Source organism: Carica papaya, chromosome 4, assembly GCF_054855325.1.
Source record: "Carica papaya isolate Zhongbai chromosome 4, ASM5485532v1, whole genome shotgun sequence".
Lineage (NCBI taxonomy): Eukaryota > Viridiplantae > Streptophyta > Magnoliopsida > Brassicales > Caricaceae > Carica > Carica papaya.
The window spans coordinates 795001-812517 of NC_142312.1; the positions used below are offsets into that span (position 1 = coordinate 795001).

Below are 17517 nucleotides of genomic sequence, written 5' to 3' on the forward strand. Positions count from 1 at the left end.
AATCGTAAGTGTAATAATTTATTTTACGAATGAAATCTTTTATTTAAATATAAAATAACACAACTGATATATTAAATTCTCTATAAAATTCTCTCTCTATATATATATTATATAATTATTTATTTTGATAAACATATTTAGGTAGATTGATGTTTGACAAGAGGTGATCAGAGTCAACAAAAGGTATGATTGGAGTAAAAAAGTGAAGAGATATGAGAGTCCCACACTAGATGTGGTGTGGTCGGTTGTAGATAAGAGATTCCCTTTGCCTTCCCAATTACTTATTCACCTCAAAACAACAATAACTTGATCAAGTTTAACCTATTCTACTTTTGTTAAGTGCTTCGTGTAGTTATCTAAGTCGGTAACTCGCAAGTTAGATCGAATTTAAGTTTCGACTTTTATATAGTGCAAGATTAATATGTATTACGTCGAAAAATGATATTAGAAAGTTCAATCAAATTCGTAAAATGGTTTGTTTTGATAATTTAATTACTAATCTATAATATTAGAACAAATATATAGTTATTTTGATCTAACACTAAATTTTGTAGAGAATAAAAGTTGTAGTTCAATAAATTGCTAGAAGATTTTGTTATTAAACTTTGTAAACCTAAGTGACATATATATATATATACTTTACTATTTTAAATGCATAAAAATTTTAGAATAAATTACTAAATTAATTTTCAAAGTTTTAGCAGTTGTTATGATTTTCTTGTCCCTTGTCTCTTTGAGTCTCAAGGCAGAATGGAAGGCTAAGAGGAGTGAACACGCAGAGCAGAAGTTACAAATAAAGGACTAAGCGGTTCTTTTCCCATCCGCCAAATTATCTTCACCCTTCCTGGTTTTATCTCCATTTTTCTTCTGCTTAAAGCTCTGAACTTTTTCCTCTAGGAAAAAAAAAAGCTCTGAACTTTTCACTACCTTCTTCTATCTTACCTAATGAAGAAAATAACCGAAACCCCACAAGACAGTACACCATTAGATATCCACGCAAAAGGTTTTTGTTTTCCGTCTCCCTCTCTCTCTCTGTCTCTGTCTCTCTCTCTCTCTTCCTTCTAGTCTTCTTATACTTCCATTTCAGCACTTTCACTCCCCTTTTTATTATTCTTTTAACACTTTAGAAGTTTGTTCTTTTCTTCCCATGTTATTTAGTGGAGATTTTTTTATTTTGTCTTGGTTCAAGGAGATGGGATTAAACAAAGATATCTGATCAATGCAATAAATTAAACCCAAGATCTCATATCAAACGATATGCTTGTTTGCGAGGTTGAATTTGGTATTAACTGATTGGTAAGCAAGGAACTGGAGAGATTCTCCCAAGTGATTTTTTAGGGAGAGTCTTTCAATAAACTTTAATCTTTTCTTCATCTGGGGTCTTTAACCCTTTTTTGTTTAGTAGATGGATTCTATATCTTGGCCCTTTTTGGTGCACTAGGGACCCCGCATTATCCATGGAACTTGTTCTTAGCAAATGGATAGTTACTTTTTCACTTTCTTGTTGGCTCATCTTCTCTGCAGCACTTTCAGGTAAACGCTTTTATCCACTGCTAACTTCTTTTTTCTTGATTTCTTTCACTGTTTATCGACAATGCTATTGTACCAATACAAACCCAGTAATGTTAAGTGTTATTCTTTTGTTTTTCCAAAAATTCTAGTTGAGGGGCTGCGTGGAAATTCTAAGGTCAGGGGAGTCAATTTAGGTGGGTGGTTGGTTATTGAGGGTTGGATTAAGCCCTCTCTTTTTGATGGCATTCCCAACGGAGACATGCTTGTGAGTTGAGCTTCTTCTTTTTAATCAATTCTGTTGGCTTTTCAACGAGTTTGATTTCCTTTGTGTTTTTCATAATCAATTTGTCTTAGTAGTTTGTTGGTATTAAAATGTAGGATGGGACACAAGTCCAATTCAAGTCAGTCACTGCACAGAAATATGCATCCTCGGAAAATGGGGGTGGTGCAGGGGTTTCAGTTGATAAAGATTTTGCGTCTTTATGGGAAACATTCACGGTAAGGTTCTCGAAAGAAAATGATCTGCTTATCTTATAGGATTATTGTTTGTGTCACTGGAGTAGTGAATCTCACATAGGTGATATGATCTAAAGGATCTGCTAAGTACTTAATCTTATCAGTAGTTGGTTAAATTTGGTGTTCAGCTGTTTCTTGAGGAATATAAAGATTGAGATTGAACCATTTTCTCTCCCTGGCAGATTGATTAGAACGTGAGTTAGAGTATTGGCATTATACTACTGATTAGATTTCCATGAAGCTTGAATCGGATGTATCCATGGTTTTGAATGGTTGTTATACCATGTTGAACATATACCATGAGGCTTCGGTCTCTTGAAAAAACTGTACTAATATGTATAGTTTCTCTTCCTGCAGTTATGGAGAATTTCTGCATCAGAATTTCAGTTGCGTACCTATCAAGGCCAGTTTCTAACATGTGACGGTGAAGGGAATTCGGTCTATGCAACTGCAGAATCACCTTCAACAAAAGAAACATTTGAAATAGAAAGAAAAAACAACAACCAAGTTCATATTAAACTTAAGAATGGGCCCTACCTGCAGGTATGATTCTTACTTATTTGCATTTTCTTTAGAGGGTCTTGAAGATGACAATCAGAATAAGTAATAAAAACATATTAACTGTGCTAGTGTGACATTATATGAGATTAGGCATGTTTTGGACAACTGAGATTTGGAGAATTTGGCCCCTTTGCAATTATCTGAAAAGTGAACTAAGGTGGTTGAATTTGCTAGGTGCTGGAAAAATTCACTTTATCTGAACATGGTGATTGGTGGGTCTACTAGATAAAATTTGAGGTTATCTCAGATTGTCTTGATCCTTGACATGACAAATTTTCCAACAGAAAACATGATAGAATACACTTCATTGTTTAGGTTACCATAGGAAATCAGCTTACAGCAGACTATCCAGGGACACCAGGATGGAATGAAAACTCCGCAACCTTTGAAATGACAATTGTTGCTAATAACTTGCATGGAGATTACCAGCTTGCAAATGGATATGGACACAATAAGGCAAAAGATGTTCTCCGGGTAACCGTACCTTTTCATAAATAATTCTTGCCTTCTTTTTCCTTTCTTCAAACATGATCTCCATTTGACTCGTTAATCAATTTACTTATGCTTCATGTCACGATCATAAACCCTTAAAAATAGTGCTGACCAGTCCCGAACTTACATGTGTTTTTATAATTACCTTGCATATCTAATTGGTAATAGCAGGGAATAGTTATGACAGAAGGTACAAGATTTAACGTGGTGTCTTATTTTGCATTTTTTTCCTCAGAAATTCCTGCAACTTTATACAACCATAACATGATTGTCAGTATCTTTGATTTTCTTTTTGCCATTTTTCTGGTAAAACTGCAGAGACATAGAAATAGTTTTATCACAATAGAAGATTTCAAGTTTCTGTATAGACATGGAATAAATGCTGTGAGGATACCTGTTGGCTGGTGGATTGCTTTTGATCCTAATCCTCCAGCTCCTTTTGTTGGAGGAGCTTTAGAAGCTCTGGATAATGCATTCTCGTGGGCACAGTAGGTCTTGCTTACCCATGTTTCTGTCTCGAGTTTCACAGCTTAAACTTCGTGCTTCCTTCTGAAAGATCCCGTATATGGGTGAAAACTATTGTGCAGAGACTATAACATAAAGTGCATAATTGACCTTCATGCTGCCCCTGGATCCCAAAATGGAATGGAACATAGTGCTAGTAGAGATGGCACAACTGGTTGGCCTACTTCAGATTACATCTCACAGACATTAAACATTATAGATTTTCTAGCTTCAAGGTAAATTCCAAGGACTAAATAGAGTTATGTTGCATTCTCTGCTGTGTGCGGTTCTCTGAAAGTTGTTTTTTAAAATTTGATATTAGTGATGGAGCCACTTCCAAAATTACAATGAAATCGTTGTTTGCAGATATGCAACGCACCCTGCCTTGCTAGGAATTGAGCTGTTAAATGAACCCTCTGCAGCATCAGTTCCACTAGATGTGTTAGTTTCATATTACAAACAAGGGTACCAAATTGTACGAAAATACTCGCCAACAGCTTATGTGATAATTTGCCAGAGAATTGGCAATGCTGATCCTTTGGAACTTTATCAGGCCAATGTAGGCTCACATAACATAGTGGTTGATTTGCATTACTACAACCTCTTTGACACCTTTTTTGTCAATATGAGCGCTGTGGATAATATCCAATTTATATATAAAAGTAGGGAATCTCAACTCCAAGCCTTGAATGGTGCCAATGGTCCGCTTGTTTTTATTGGTAATTCAAATTTCGACTCTCCTCTGTGAAACTGTTAAACTTCACCACTTATCAATTTACTGCTGATAAACTTCTTATGTAGCAGGGAAAAAAAAAATATTGTCTTTAGATCAATCGTACTGTGAACTATGTAAATGTAGAGGGATTTGATATTGTTAGAGATGAAATGAAAATGGAATTGTTTCAGGCGAGTGGGTGAATGAATGGAATTTCACCAGTGGATCTCAGACAGATTATCAAGATTTTGGAAGGGCGCAGTTAGGGGTCTATGATGCAGCTTCCTTCGGGTGGGCATATTGGACACTAAAAAATGATAGAAAGCACTGGGACTTTGAATGGAACATTAAGAACAACTATCTTCCATTTGGTAAAAGTCTTAAGCTCATCTGTTATTCGTTTTTCGAAATCTTTAAGGTCTTTAATCCTTAAAGTTTTGCTACTTCAGTACTAGACTCATATTAAAAATGTGTTCCTTATTTGATCACCGTGTGAAACATTTTCACGCAGGTAGTTCCCCAAGCCTGAAAATTTTCAACACTCTAACACCGCTCGGACTGGTATTTTCATGGTTATATCTGCGTCAAATATTGTGAGAAATCTCTCCTGAGTTGAATATGACCAAGAGTTAAAAATGCTCTATTTTTTTTCTTGTTGTCCTTATTTTTTTGAAGTCTGTTTTAGTCATTGTTATATTCATTCTTCTGCAAATCTGCAGATGTTTTGTTGTTAGACAAGTGAATCCCCTGATAATAAAATGCATTTTGTAAAAGCAACAAGGTTGCGAGTTAACCATTGGCTCTCAATAAGATAGCTATGGAAGAATTTCTTCCTACTTTTATTGCAGCTTCTTGTAGAAATTCCTATCATATTATTACATCCAGTTATTAAAGCCATCTTTCATACACAAAAATGTAAATTTTCTTAACTACCTGTCCAACTATGAAATACCCCAGAAAAAGTACTATCAAAAACACAAAATAAGAAAGAGGGAGATCCGTGAATCCCAGGATATGTGTGAATGGGATTGCAATGCCGGTACTGGAGATTATGACTGCAGAAAAAATTACAGGCCAGGAAGCAACTTCCTGAATGAAGGGGACTTGCTCTGTCCGAATCAGGTGAAAAATCAATGTTTGCATGAGAAGTCCTTCGAGAAACCAGGCAGAACGGAACAACTTGATTTCAGGCTCAGTGGCAGCCTTGTAATAGAACAGAAGGAATAGAAGAGTAGCCACATCAGAGAAGGTGCAGACAGGAGCATTCCATAGCAGGAACATAGGCAACCCTTTTATAGACCATCTTTGAGGAGTTTTCACATAATCTTCTTCCATCTTGTCCCATGGAATCGCAATCTGGCCAATGCTGGACAAGAAGTTCTGTGTTAAAAGCTGCTTTGGAGTCAGTGGCTCGGCACGAAGGAAGAAAGTTGCTATTAGAAGAGACAAGATACTTCCTACATTAGCAATAACTGATGCTTTTATGTACTTAATTGTATTGCCGAAAGTGAGACGACCCTGTTCTACTCCAGCAACAAGGACATTGAGATCTTTCTCCAGCAAGATTATGTCTGCAAAATCTTTGGCTACTGACACTCCTGAGTCCACTGATATACCGATATTTGCAGCATCAAGTGCTAGTGAATCATTTATGCCATCACCCATGAAACCAACGACATGTTTACCAACTGTTTGTAGTGATTGTACAACTTGGAGTTTTTGAGAAGGGGTGAGCCGAGCAAGCACTGTTGCTCTCCTAACAGTTTCATGGAAGCAGTCTTGGCTGAGTAGCTCCAGTTCAGGTCCTGTAGTTACATGAGTTGTGCTGATGCCAACTTCCTTGCAAATCTTTATTGCCAAAGAAAGTGAATCCCCGGTTAACACTTTAGCTTTTACTCCCTTCTCTGCCAATCGCCAAAGAGCTTGCTTTGCTGAGTCCTTAGGCGGGTCATAGAATGTTATGAGGCCAAGGAACACCATATCTGATTCAGCAGTGTGCTCATTTGCCATACCAAGCTCACTTGTCTCCTGCAACATGACTACAAACTGTAAGTAGACACTCTCCTACCTACTTTTTAGCTAGCTGACTAAAATTTCAGTTCACTACCAATTTCCTAATGTTGGCAGGAACAGAACTTGAGATGTCCTAAACATTAGAAGGTATCTTTTCTTCTTTTATATTTACTGGATGAAATTACTTGACTGTCTTTGACTGAGTTTAAAGGTAAATGAATTAAGGATACTGTGTCTTCGAGTGCATGGTGATTGGACTCTTATTCAGTCTTTTAAAAAATGACTAACTATTAAATAAGAAAACATTATTCTGAATTCATTATCACCATAAGCATATGAAATTATAGTACTCGATCCCCATAATAATAAGAAATTCAGATATTAGAGAGAGAAAAGGAAAGAAGGGAGGTCCAAACTCACTGGTTTTAGCTTTTTTATTGCAACGCCTATAACCCTCAGTCCCTCATTGCTCAGATCTTCTACCATATCTAGAATCCTGTGATGGTCATCTAGAGAGAAACGTGTCACTCCACCCCTATCAAAATGCTCAACAAAAGAACAAACTTTCATTACTTCTTCAAGTGCACCTTTTGTTACCATGAATCTGCCAAGAAATGGATTGCTTATGTCTTCTGTATTTGGTTCTTTTTCCAGAATAATAGACATTCGTCTCCGAATAAAATCAAACGGGATCTCATCTATCTTTCTCCACATGGAGGGCTGGAACTTGTATCCACTTGTATATACATATGCTAAAATTGCAGCATCTAGCGGATACTTCTGATCAGTCTTGAAGTAAGAGTTGAGGAAGGCAAAGCGTAAGACATTCTCGTTCGGTGATCCGAAGCTGTCCAGATGATTAACCATGATGGTGTGGTTCATGGTTAGAGTCCCTGTTTTGTCAATGCACAGGATATCCCTGCAGAGAAACAGCAATTACAAATGAATCTAGGAAATCAGGAAAGCACAGCTGTTGATTTCAAGTAAATAAAGCTTACATTGATCCCATATCTCTTATGGTGTCTAAGCTTTTGATAATGCATCTTTCTCTGGCCATGGCAAGTGCTCCTTTAGCAAGATTTGTGCTGATAATTAGAGGAAGCATCTGAGGAGTGAGGGCACATGCAACAGAAATACCAAAAAGAATACTTCCACTCCAATCAAAAGATGTATAGTAATCAGCCAATATTATGATTATGACTACAATCAGGATAGAACCAACAAGCACGTAAGACATTTGCCGGATGCCTTTCTCAAAGTCATCTGGTGGTTTCTTCTTCCCTATATCTGAAAACACAGTGCTCATGTAGGTCTTAGATCCAGTAGAGACAACCAGACCAGTTCCACTACCAGATACCACGTTTGTTCCCTATATATGCACAGGGTCAGAATATATTTTTAGCAATTTACATCAAGAAAGCATATCTTTTATGTTCACATGTATCGATGTATGTATATTTTTATCTATCTATAATATGGCTGGCTGATACTCCTAGCAGAAACTAATACACCATATGTATCAAAAGCTCATAAATGCACAAATTGGCACACACCATGAAGCAAATATTCCTTAACTCTAGCAAGGGAATATTCTGATCTTCTCTAACTGCTGCTGTTTTTTCAGTCATCCAGGACTCCCCTGTCAATGAGGACTGACTGTCGAAGAATCAATACGTGATAATATAATGTGGAAATGACTGAGAAATCCTTCTGAATATAATAGGAAATCTTTGAAGTTGCTTACCTTACTACCAAGTGTTTTGAAGATAATAGTCTCACATCACCAGGAAAGAGGTCCCCAGGCTCAAAGACGACAATGTCTCCTGGTACAACATCCCTTTGATCTACCTGGACTATTAATTCAGTCTGAACAACCCTTCCAGCACATCTTTGAACTTTAATTGGGCATCTTACATATTCTGAAAGTTTCATGGCTGCCTTTGAACTGCTGCATTCCTGGATGGTATTTCAAAAAACATTTGGAGATTGTGTTGTTAGAAATAATAATTCTATTATTTCTCATCAATCTAAGGTTTTCAGGGTTATTGTTTGATTTCATATGGTATCAAAATCTAAGTTTAGTGTTTAAACCCTAGCCATCACCTTATTTTTATTAAAAGTAATTATACACAAGATATAATAGACAATAATCACACTTCCAATTTTTGGGAATGCACATAGGGGAACGTGTTAGTGTATAAATATATATTGAATCAATTTTTATCAACTTAAGCTCATAAAACAGTTGGTTAAAATTTCAGTTTTTCACATATTATCTAAGGAATTTATTAGGAGAGACTAAATTTCTTGAACAGTTAATATGTAGAAAAATTAAACAACACAAGGATATTCGTGTTCAACCATGTACAAAAAGGATGAATCTTGGATTCACTATAAAAGAATTTTAGAAATTAGAAATGTAATCTCTCATTCAACTCTAGTCTCAGAGATACGCCCAAAACTCTCTACTGGAAAAGAAAGAGAGAGAGAGACAAAAAAAAAAACTCTTTACACAATAAATTTATGAAACCAGCTCGAGTCTAAGAATTAAGCTAGTGACTACCTGGTAAAACCGGAGAGACACGCTGATGAAGACCAATAGCAGCATGATTCCCCCATTTGGAGTATCACTTGTTATGTACGACAATGCCGATAGGACAATCAAAATGATATTGAATGGATGAAAGAAAGCATTCCACAGAAGATGCCACCAGCGAAGAAATTCATATTGAAAAGGAATATTTGGCCCGTATTTTTTTAACCTACGTTCAGCTTCGGCAAAGCTCAAGCCTAATCAAAATTCATAAGAACAAACAGAGTCACCATAACAAGATTAAGGACAAAGAGACATATAATCTGCTTCACAGTCATTTCATCAAACACGTTACAAAAATTCAAATATAACCAGCGCATTGATCTTCTAATCCAAACAAACAGTATCATGAACTCACCCCTTTCAGTGGATCGAACGTATTCAAAGACCAAATCCTTCTCCGATTGAGCTAAGGCGTATAACCATGAACGAACCTTCTCTTCTTCCAACCTTGAACCCCCATTAATTTTATCTGCTCCAAGATTAAAAGAATAAGAGGAACAAGAAGAAGAAGACAAAATTCACCCAGATAAAAGAAAAATAAGTTCAAACAAACAAGATAAATAAATGAAGATCACCTCCAGACATGAAATGCCGAAAGAATTTAAAAACAGAACTGTGCTGCCCATCTTGATGGACATCATTATTTCGATCCTTGAGGAGACTTTCCCGCGTGCTACGTAAATCTGATTTGAATTTGAAGATGGAGAAGAGCTTATTTCTTCCCATGAGAACAACCTGGTTGTTGCGCTGTCGAGATGGATGCTAAGAAGTTCATGAATGGAATACAGAACAGGATAATGATGTGACCCGAACATTCTCGTGTTTGACTAGAAGGTAGAGATAGAGAGACAAATCAACGTTGTTGAGTGACTTCCGTGCGAGCTACCAGATTCCAAATGACTGTTAGATGCTGGAAGAAGAAGCTCTGGTTTTCCAGTTGTAAATCGCGCGATCCTTATTCGTACAAGTCTTTCTTAATTTTTTTAAAAAAATATATAATAGGGATTAAATTTAATAATAAATTACTAAATTAACTTCTAAAATTTTAATATTATTTTGTCATAATCTAATTTTTAATATTTTTTATTTCAATTGTTCAAGTTATTTATATTTTCTAATAAAAAAATTGAAATTATTATATCATGATTAGATACATTAAAAATATATAAAAATTTATGTTAATTAATTAATAATTAATGATAATATATACTGTGTTAAACAATAAATTTTCTAATATATTTTAATAATTTCAGTTTTTATTGAAAATAAAAAACTAAACTTTTAAAAAATATTTTAGCAAGAATATTATTTTTCTATCAAATATTTAAAAAATAACGCATTCATTATAAGAAGGAAAAAGTTTTATATATATATATATATTCTATTTCGTATTTTTTTTTTCAACATTTAATTTATTTCTGTTTTTTTTTTTATTTAATCCCAAATGGAGCTTCATGAATATATAACATAAGATTTTATGAACCAAAATATCATTTGAACCCCACAAATCCCTAAAGATTAATATGTATATATATATATATATACATATATAATTAATTTGCATCAATGATTTATTTCCCAATATTTCCATTCTAAGAAATACCCCACAAATAATAAGAAATAATTTAAATAAAAAATTCAAATCTCATCAAAAAATTTGGAAAATGCGAATGAAATTTGATCTTATTTTATTTTTAATAAAGATATGAAAGGAAGAACCCTACAATATAATTAGTACGTATTGGATTTACAAAAAAATTATAAATAAAAAAAAAGTAATCATAAAATGTATAATGCATGATTAAATTAATTAAAAAAATTTATAAAATCATTGTATATTTAGGTTGAATTTGATTTGAATTTTAATTATATATAATAAAAATAAGATTACAATATAAAGTAGACAAAATTTTAAATACAATTATAAAATTTAAGTTAGCATGTTTTTATGATTTATTTTATAAAAGTTAAATCAAGAAACTATACTTAAAAATTAATTAAAATTAATGAAATTAAAAATTTATGATCTTAATTTTGCTTAAAATTAAATTAAAAACTTGGTTTTATTATTTTATAAAATAAAAATAAAAAACTTACATTTTCTTACACATAAAAATATAATTTTCCTTACAATCATGACTTAATGAACCTTATTCTTAATCAACAACAAATTTCCAATACATAAATACTATACACAATGCCTTAACAAAAGGGTACATTGTACATAATTTTTCTTAGAATGGGTTTTCTTTGTAACATATATACATACATATATACATATATATATACATATATTACGGGGACAAAGAGGCAAAGGGTTAACTATGATTATTTTATATGTTCATTTAACTTTATATATTTCATTAATTATATATTTCAATGAAGAAAGTTTATTTGTTTGGTAGCAAAGAAGGGGCGGGGATTTTCGGGTAATTGGGGCGGTAAAGCATCATAGCAAATATGGGTCGGTTCCCCATTTTGGAAATTAGCAATTACATATATATATATATATATGTATGTATATATTTGAATATTAAGCAATCACCACTTTGAAGAAGAAGATGTGTAATGGATTGTAATAACATGAAACCAAAATTTAAGCAAAAGAGTGCTGCCTCCTGCAGATCATAATAGCAAGGAGAAGACTAGATTGGCAACGTATGCAGTTTCATGGCTTCCAAACCTAATAACACAATCTCAATTACCCTAAGAACGAAAGAAAAAGGGTAACCAGTTTTTTTCCAAGAGAGATTTTGAGAACCCACAACAAATTTTTTTAAAAAAAAAAGATAAGAAAAGTCTAATGGGTATTTAAATATGTATAGGTTGACACGCAATACAGCATCAAATGTTCTCGAGGAACAAATGCCTGATATAATTAAAGCATTGGTAGACCATGTACACCAGTTAAAAGCTATGATCAAGCACAGCTCAAAAAGCTCAAGGGTCCATTTAAAAAACAGATATGAAAAGGGGGGGGGGGAAAGAAAACCAAAGTTTTTTTTCAAGTGTCAACCAGGTTGACACACCTTCACATGCCCAGCAGATCTTAAAATTAAAACCTCCATGGATGGGACTTTAGTGGCTGAGGAGACTTCTCGCAATTCATTAGGACTGCTGTAACTAATCAGTAAAAAAAAAAAACAGCAGTCGTGGACATTCCAAGTCAGAGAAGTACTCTCAAGTCACGTTGAGCGAAAAAAGAAGATACTAAGCTCCTGCCCTGTATTGCCTTCTGGGTCAATCAAATGGAACGATTCAGAGTGAGATGATCCACATACCCTGTTGAAACTTGCTCTCAGATACATAAGCTCATCATCCCGGCCAAGTTCATTGCCCTTAATAACTCCGGCACCAACGACAACTGAGCTTAACAGCTTCAGCGCCTCAACATCACCTCTTGACGCTATGCGCCTTACTGCAAATCCAACTTTCCTTCCATTACAGTACATAGTCCAAACCGGCATAGACAAAAGAGACTGAGAATCTGAGTTGGCGTGACCTTGTGTGGTGCACTCTAGAGCTATTCGAAGATTCCCACCTTGCATTTCTCTGGCTAAAACGGTGGTGGGAACTGCAAGTTCAAGGATGAGAACGGGGCTCGAGGACTTGGTGCCTGTTTGGATACAAAAGCTCACTTTCCCTCTTCGGTATCCAAATATGGTGCCTGTGATTACAGAAGATGAAGTATTGAAGGAAGATTTTGGAGAGTTGTACCTCTGGAGGTACTCTTCTTGTTTGATTTCTGGATCATCTACGAAGGTGCAGTTGCAGCTTGGGATGAGAAACTCCATGAGAGAGCGTAGAAGCCGCCATGATCGGACTTGTTTCTGGCAGTCTACTGTGGTGACACTGTTGGAGATAGTAGTGGCACCGGTTGTATGATAGGACATGGTGCCTTTGGCGGAATATGGGAAGGGGTGAGGGTTGGTTGTGACTCATTAGGGTATAAATAGAAAAAGAAAGGGAATTTTTCCTTTAAAAAATTTTGTCTAATGAACATCTACTTTTTAATTTGTATGGTTTGGTCAGGGAAGAGAGTTGCATGTTTTCTTTTAAATTTAAGCGTTTCTCCATAAAAGATCTTCTAGATCATGGGTCACAAGAGCTTCCAACCGTAGGACCTTATATATCCCCCTTTATTTTATAAATAAAAGCCATTTCACCTACTCACTACATATAAAAATATGAATGGTTAGTGGTTCTTCAGACATCAAAGTTGGAAAATTCAACTATTTAGCATGTCAAGATGTTGTTAAATGCACGTAATCAATTGCAAATTTAGTAGTCCAAAATGACAAAATATGATCCCTCAGAGTCAATCTGCCCGCCGTAGTTAAAAGGGTTACCATACAAAGATTATCAAAATACTATAAGATATTAGAAAACTACTGCTCAAAAACAGCATAGTAGCACTCCCTAAGATGAGATAGCAGCCATGCCAGACAAATCTAGTACAAGAAAGTAAAGGAAACAATAGTATATATGATACATGAAAGAATCAAATTAGCAACCCATTAACAATAGTAAATTATTTCTTGATGCATGTTCATTTAACTTGTTATGAAGGACAAGTCATGCTTGTGCAAGTTCACTTCTCAATTTGATTTTACTACTAAAAAACGAAGATTACTTTAGACCATTTCCAACAATGAGACAAAACAAATGAGTAATTAAAAAAAAAAAAAGCCAGTCATACAATATTGAATTCTCATCTCATATTTCCTCCCCTTGCTTACACATTTAGAGATAAAGGTGTTCGTATGGCAGTTGTCTTTTTCTTCCCCTTGTCAATGAGGGGAAGGTGTGGAAAGCAAAGAAAGGATGCTAATTTCTAATTTAAAAATTCCACAACAAAAAAAATATGAATATTAAAATAAAGAAAAAGATGCTTAAGAGAAACAGTTAATAAGTGGGCATGTACTTTTTTATATATATAGACATATATATATATACATATAATCACTTCATAATTGGGATGCTCTTTATCTCTGATGATGAATGAAAACCAAAATGGTGCTGAGCTTAAGAAAATGCAAAGAAATAGGCATGAAAAAGATTCCGTACGACACAGACCTACCCACGTAACACGCTATATAATCATTAGACCATAGGATACCGAGCTCAACACAACTCCAAATTTACAACTGTTTAACTCCTAATTTATTTCAAGAATCTTCTTAACCAATTCTTTTGCCCAGTTTTGGGACCCTACCCTCCAAGTGTGGGGACTTAAAAAAACACCCAAAAGCACAACACTAGATTTTATTTCGCTCTCAATTGTTTTGTATTCTATATAGCTAAACGAGATAAAGATGATGCCCAATTTAAGATGGACCTTGAGGGCAAAATGGCAATTAATAGCACCAAACAAATGCAGTTGGTTCACTTTCTAGCCTGGTTTCCTCCACTAATGTCCTTTTCATTTTCCCTTTCCACATGTAGATTTCCATAAAATGACAAGAGATCAAATAATTTTGTTCTTTATTTTTCTTTCATATACTCTAAGAGAATAGAGTCTTTTTCCCCAAAATCTACACAAAAAATTCATAAATTTTCTTACCCAATCGTGCAGCCTCAATAACAAATATGCATGTAAAAAAGCAAACTTTGCTAAAAGGCTAAACTATTTTAACAAAATAAAAAGGACTTCGTTGCATAAACTTCTAAAAAGTAGATGCTAAGCAAGGTTTTGGCTCCCTTAGGCCTATTCAAGAAAATATCATACAGTTTCAATGTAATGTCATTTTACTAAAATTTAGATTTTACCATTGTGATCTACTCTTTTGGTCCTTTTTTTTTTCAGTTTTAATTGATTTAGTACCGAAATTCACATATTTTATATTTAGAAGACCAAATACATGTGAATATACTTGAGTTATGTCAAATACAAAAACATAACAACAAAGAATAAACTGTAACAAAAAAAAATACAAAATAATGGCATGAAATTATATTTACCCCCCGAAAAAGTATTCTTCTTTATTAATAAACATCTTGATTAGGGTACTATTGAGAATTTTCAAATAAACATAACTCATTTATATGCTATTTTAGGACCTGAGATGCAAGAACGCCGCGACAAACCAAGGTGTGCCATCTCACTGTCTGGACAGTTGTTGGCATTTAGTTGGAAAATAAAATATTTAGAAGAAAAAAAAAAGCTCAAAAAGAACATATTTAATATTGGAAATGCATGATGAGAAGATGACAATAATCATGCGCAATAACGAACCCACTAATTCCCCCAAATACCATAAATAAAAACTTTGATTTTGAAAAAAAAAAGTTTGAAGAATGCGGAGTTAGCAAATACTTACCCATCGAGCTGTAAATGGCATTATAATGACGCGGAATGGAAACGATATGGGAAGACTCCAAACGAGCTACAGCATTTCATTGTACTAATTTCCTGCAAGGCCAGCCCATCAGTGTCTCGGGAGACCGTGTTTTTTGTCCACGACCAACCAGTTTTCCTGCCTTGCCGCTGCCGAGACAGACCACATAACAGGGCCTCTGTCTTGCCTGTCTGCACATAAACAAAACAGAGATCGTAACTTGAACATTATCCATTCGCATTAGTCTACCAAAATCATAAACACACACAAAAGAAATGAACAAAAAGAAACCTACAAAGTTTCAAGCAAGATAAGCAACGGGCATTTTGCTTCTCTAAAATTAAATAAAAAAAGGGAATTATAACCTGCACAAAATCAAGTACCGCTATCTACAAAAATCTTAAGCAGCCACTAAAAAATTGAATTGAGATAAGTCTGAATACAGTTCGGGCAATAGAAGAAATGTAAAAACCATGAATAACAAATTGCCACTACTGTAATCAAATCAACTAGCACAGATTCAGAATAATTTCAGTTGAATCTGAGACGCCTATCTGAAATAGTCGGCTATAAATAGCAAGAACAGTAAAATATCACAAGAGCAAACCCAAACATCACCCACTAAGAGTCACAGTAGCTTTCACGCCAAATTATAATTATCAATCTCAACCATCTAGATTCCAAACAAACTCAGCTAATAATCTAGTACTGTAAAAAGGCGAAGATAAACACGAAGGATAAATATGCAGAATCTGTTGCCACACATGATTATATATTGGGATAGATGAGTTACCAAAAATATTTTAAGAGAAACACCAGCTTCCATAGGAATGCGATTGATTGAAACAATGCATATGATAGCGTGGTATCATTCAAGGTAATCTCGACAGACAAAGGAAAGCATGATTCAAAGTAAGTTGATTGATATAAAACCATTTCCACTTACAACTTTCAACAAACACCTGGACGGCAGTAAGACACTACCGTCAAAAACAAGAGTACCAGCTAAAACTAGATGCAGAATCAATTCTAAACACCAAATCCCACCATGAATTTATACAATCGTCACTTAGTTAATACCCTAACGTGGCCATTAATCGAAATGCTAAACCAAAGAAACATTGACCAGAAACCTACTCCTGCCTTACGCCCTCTCGCCCCTAATTCTCCTGGCAAGCTGAATATCCTTGGGCATAATAGTAACCCTCTTAGCATGAATTGCGCACAGGTTTGTGTCCTCGAAAAGCCCAACAAGGTAGGCCTCAGCTGCCTCCTGGAGAGCCGCGACGGCGCTGCTTTGGAACCTAAGATCCGTCTTGAAATCCTGCGCGATTTCCCTCACCAATCGCTGGAACGGCAGCTTCCTTATCAGCAACTCAGTACTCTTCTGGTACTTCCTGATCTCCCGAAGAGCGACGGTCCCCGGTCTGAACCTGTGGGGCTTCTTCACTCCTCCGGTCGCCGGGGCAGACTTCCTCGCCGCCTTAGTTGCCAGCTGCTTCCTTGGAGCCTTTCCTCCGGTAGACTTGCGAGCGGTTTGCTTAGTACGAGCCATGGAATAGAACAAAAATCGAAAGAAAAAGAGAGAATTTAGCTTCCTGTTACTTCGTTCGTTTCTCGAGAAAAAAGCGAAGGAAAGCGGTGAAGGAAAACGCTTAACGAGAAGAAGAATATATAATGTCGGCGATGGGCGGGAAGTCTCGAATTCGACACTTTTCAAACTTTCGCGGTGCGTGAAGGAGGTTTTGCACATCGTCTGAAATCAACGGCTGAGATCATTTCAATGCTGACTTTACACAATCGGCGATCCGCGTGAAACCGAAATTAACCAATGAGAGAGCGCCAAATCCTTCGCAATTTTTGGCGCCGAGAATTTTGGTTCAAAATGAAATTTTGAAATTTTCGTGTGAAATCAGATTATAAATTCTTTTTCATTTTTTAGAAAAACGCTATAAAAATAATTTTAACCAAAATTAATAACAACAAATTATTATTAATTTAATTAATCAATTAAAATAATTAATTTAATATTATTATTAAATTAATTTTTAAGTTATCCAAATATAATTAAAACTATTTTAATTCTTTATTAAAGATCAAATGAAATTACACAAATATATATGTATATATAATTATTTATTTATTTATTTTATATTATCTAATTTATTATAGCCTGTGGATAAAATAATTAAAAGACATTTTTTATTTTTTATTTTTTATTCTTATTTATTTATCATCAGAGGATAGAAGCGAATTCGAAGGTAGCATCA

The 17517-nt window shown here is 34.8% G+C and overlaps 4 protein-coding genes across 10 annotated transcripts; 1 reads left to right on the forward strand and 3 right to left on the reverse strand.

Moving 5' to 3' along the window:
• The first annotated feature begins 716 nt into the window (after window positions 1-716).
• On the forward strand, window positions 717-5147 carry LOC110814331 (putative glucan 1,3-beta-glucosidase A). Of its 6 annotated transcripts, XM_088217129.1 has the most exons (12): window positions 718-1003; window positions 1190-1296; window positions 1442-1533; window positions 1662-1777; window positions 1891-2010; window positions 2386-2571; window positions 2905-3063; window positions 3400-3569; window positions 3669-3821; window positions 3952-4304; window positions 4492-4671; window positions 4812-5147. In XM_088217129.1, the coding sequence occupies exons 3-12, from the start codon at window positions 1458-1460 to the stop codon at window positions 4895-4897; spliced, it is 1599 nt and encodes a 532-aa protein (XP_088073255.1). In that variant the 5' UTR covers window positions 718-1003; window positions 1190-1296; window positions 1442-1457; the 3' UTR covers window positions 4898-5147. The 6 variants fall into 6 exon arrangements, with proteins under 6 accessions (XP_088073257.1, XP_088073255.1, XP_088073252.1 ...); XM_088217126.1 differs by having other exon boundaries at window positions 718-1296; window positions 1406-1533; XM_088217125.1 differs by having other exon boundaries at window positions 718-1296.
• On the reverse strand, window positions 5119-9854 carry LOC110814388 (uncharacterized). The gene is made up of 8 exons (XM_022041834.2): window positions 9485-9854; window positions 9265-9378; window positions 8877-9103; window positions 8058-8269; window positions 7867-7969; window positions 7312-7682; window positions 6734-7232; window positions 5119-6328 (listed from the first exon to the last, which is right to left on the reverse strand). The coding sequence occupies exons 1-8, from the start codon at window positions 9633-9635 to the stop codon at window positions 5189-5191; spliced, it is 2817 nt and encodes a 938-aa protein (XP_021897526.2). The 5' UTR covers window positions 9636-9854; the 3' UTR covers window positions 5119-5188.
• Window positions 9855-11748: 1894 nt separating this feature from the next.
• LOC110814408 (protein MIZU-KUSSEI 1-like) lies at window positions 11749-15456 on the reverse strand. Of its 2 annotated transcripts, none has more exons than XM_022041874.2 (2): window positions 15230-15456; window positions 11749-13082 (listed from the first exon to the last, which is right to left on the reverse strand). In XM_022041874.2, exon 2 carries the CDS (start codon window positions 12800-12802, stop codon window positions 12095-12097), a length of 708 nt encoding a protein of 235 aa, XP_021897566.2. In that variant the 5' UTR covers window positions 12803-13082; window positions 15230-15456; the 3' UTR covers window positions 11749-12094. The 2 variants fall into 2 exon arrangements, with proteins under 2 accessions (XP_021897566.2, XP_088073258.1); XM_088217132.1 differs by lacking the exon at window positions 15230-15456 and having other exon boundaries at window positions 11749-12525; window positions 12627-12766.
• A 694-nt stretch (window positions 15457-16150) lies between these two features.
• Window positions 16151-16907, reverse strand: LOC110814372 (histone H3.2). Its single transcript, XM_022041802.2, has one exon. It carries the CDS (start codon window positions 16800-16802, stop codon window positions 16392-16394), a length of 411 nt encoding a protein of 136 aa, XP_021897494.1. The 5' UTR covers window positions 16803-16907; the 3' UTR covers window positions 16151-16391.
• Between the last annotated feature and the right edge of the window lie 610 nt (window positions 16908-17517).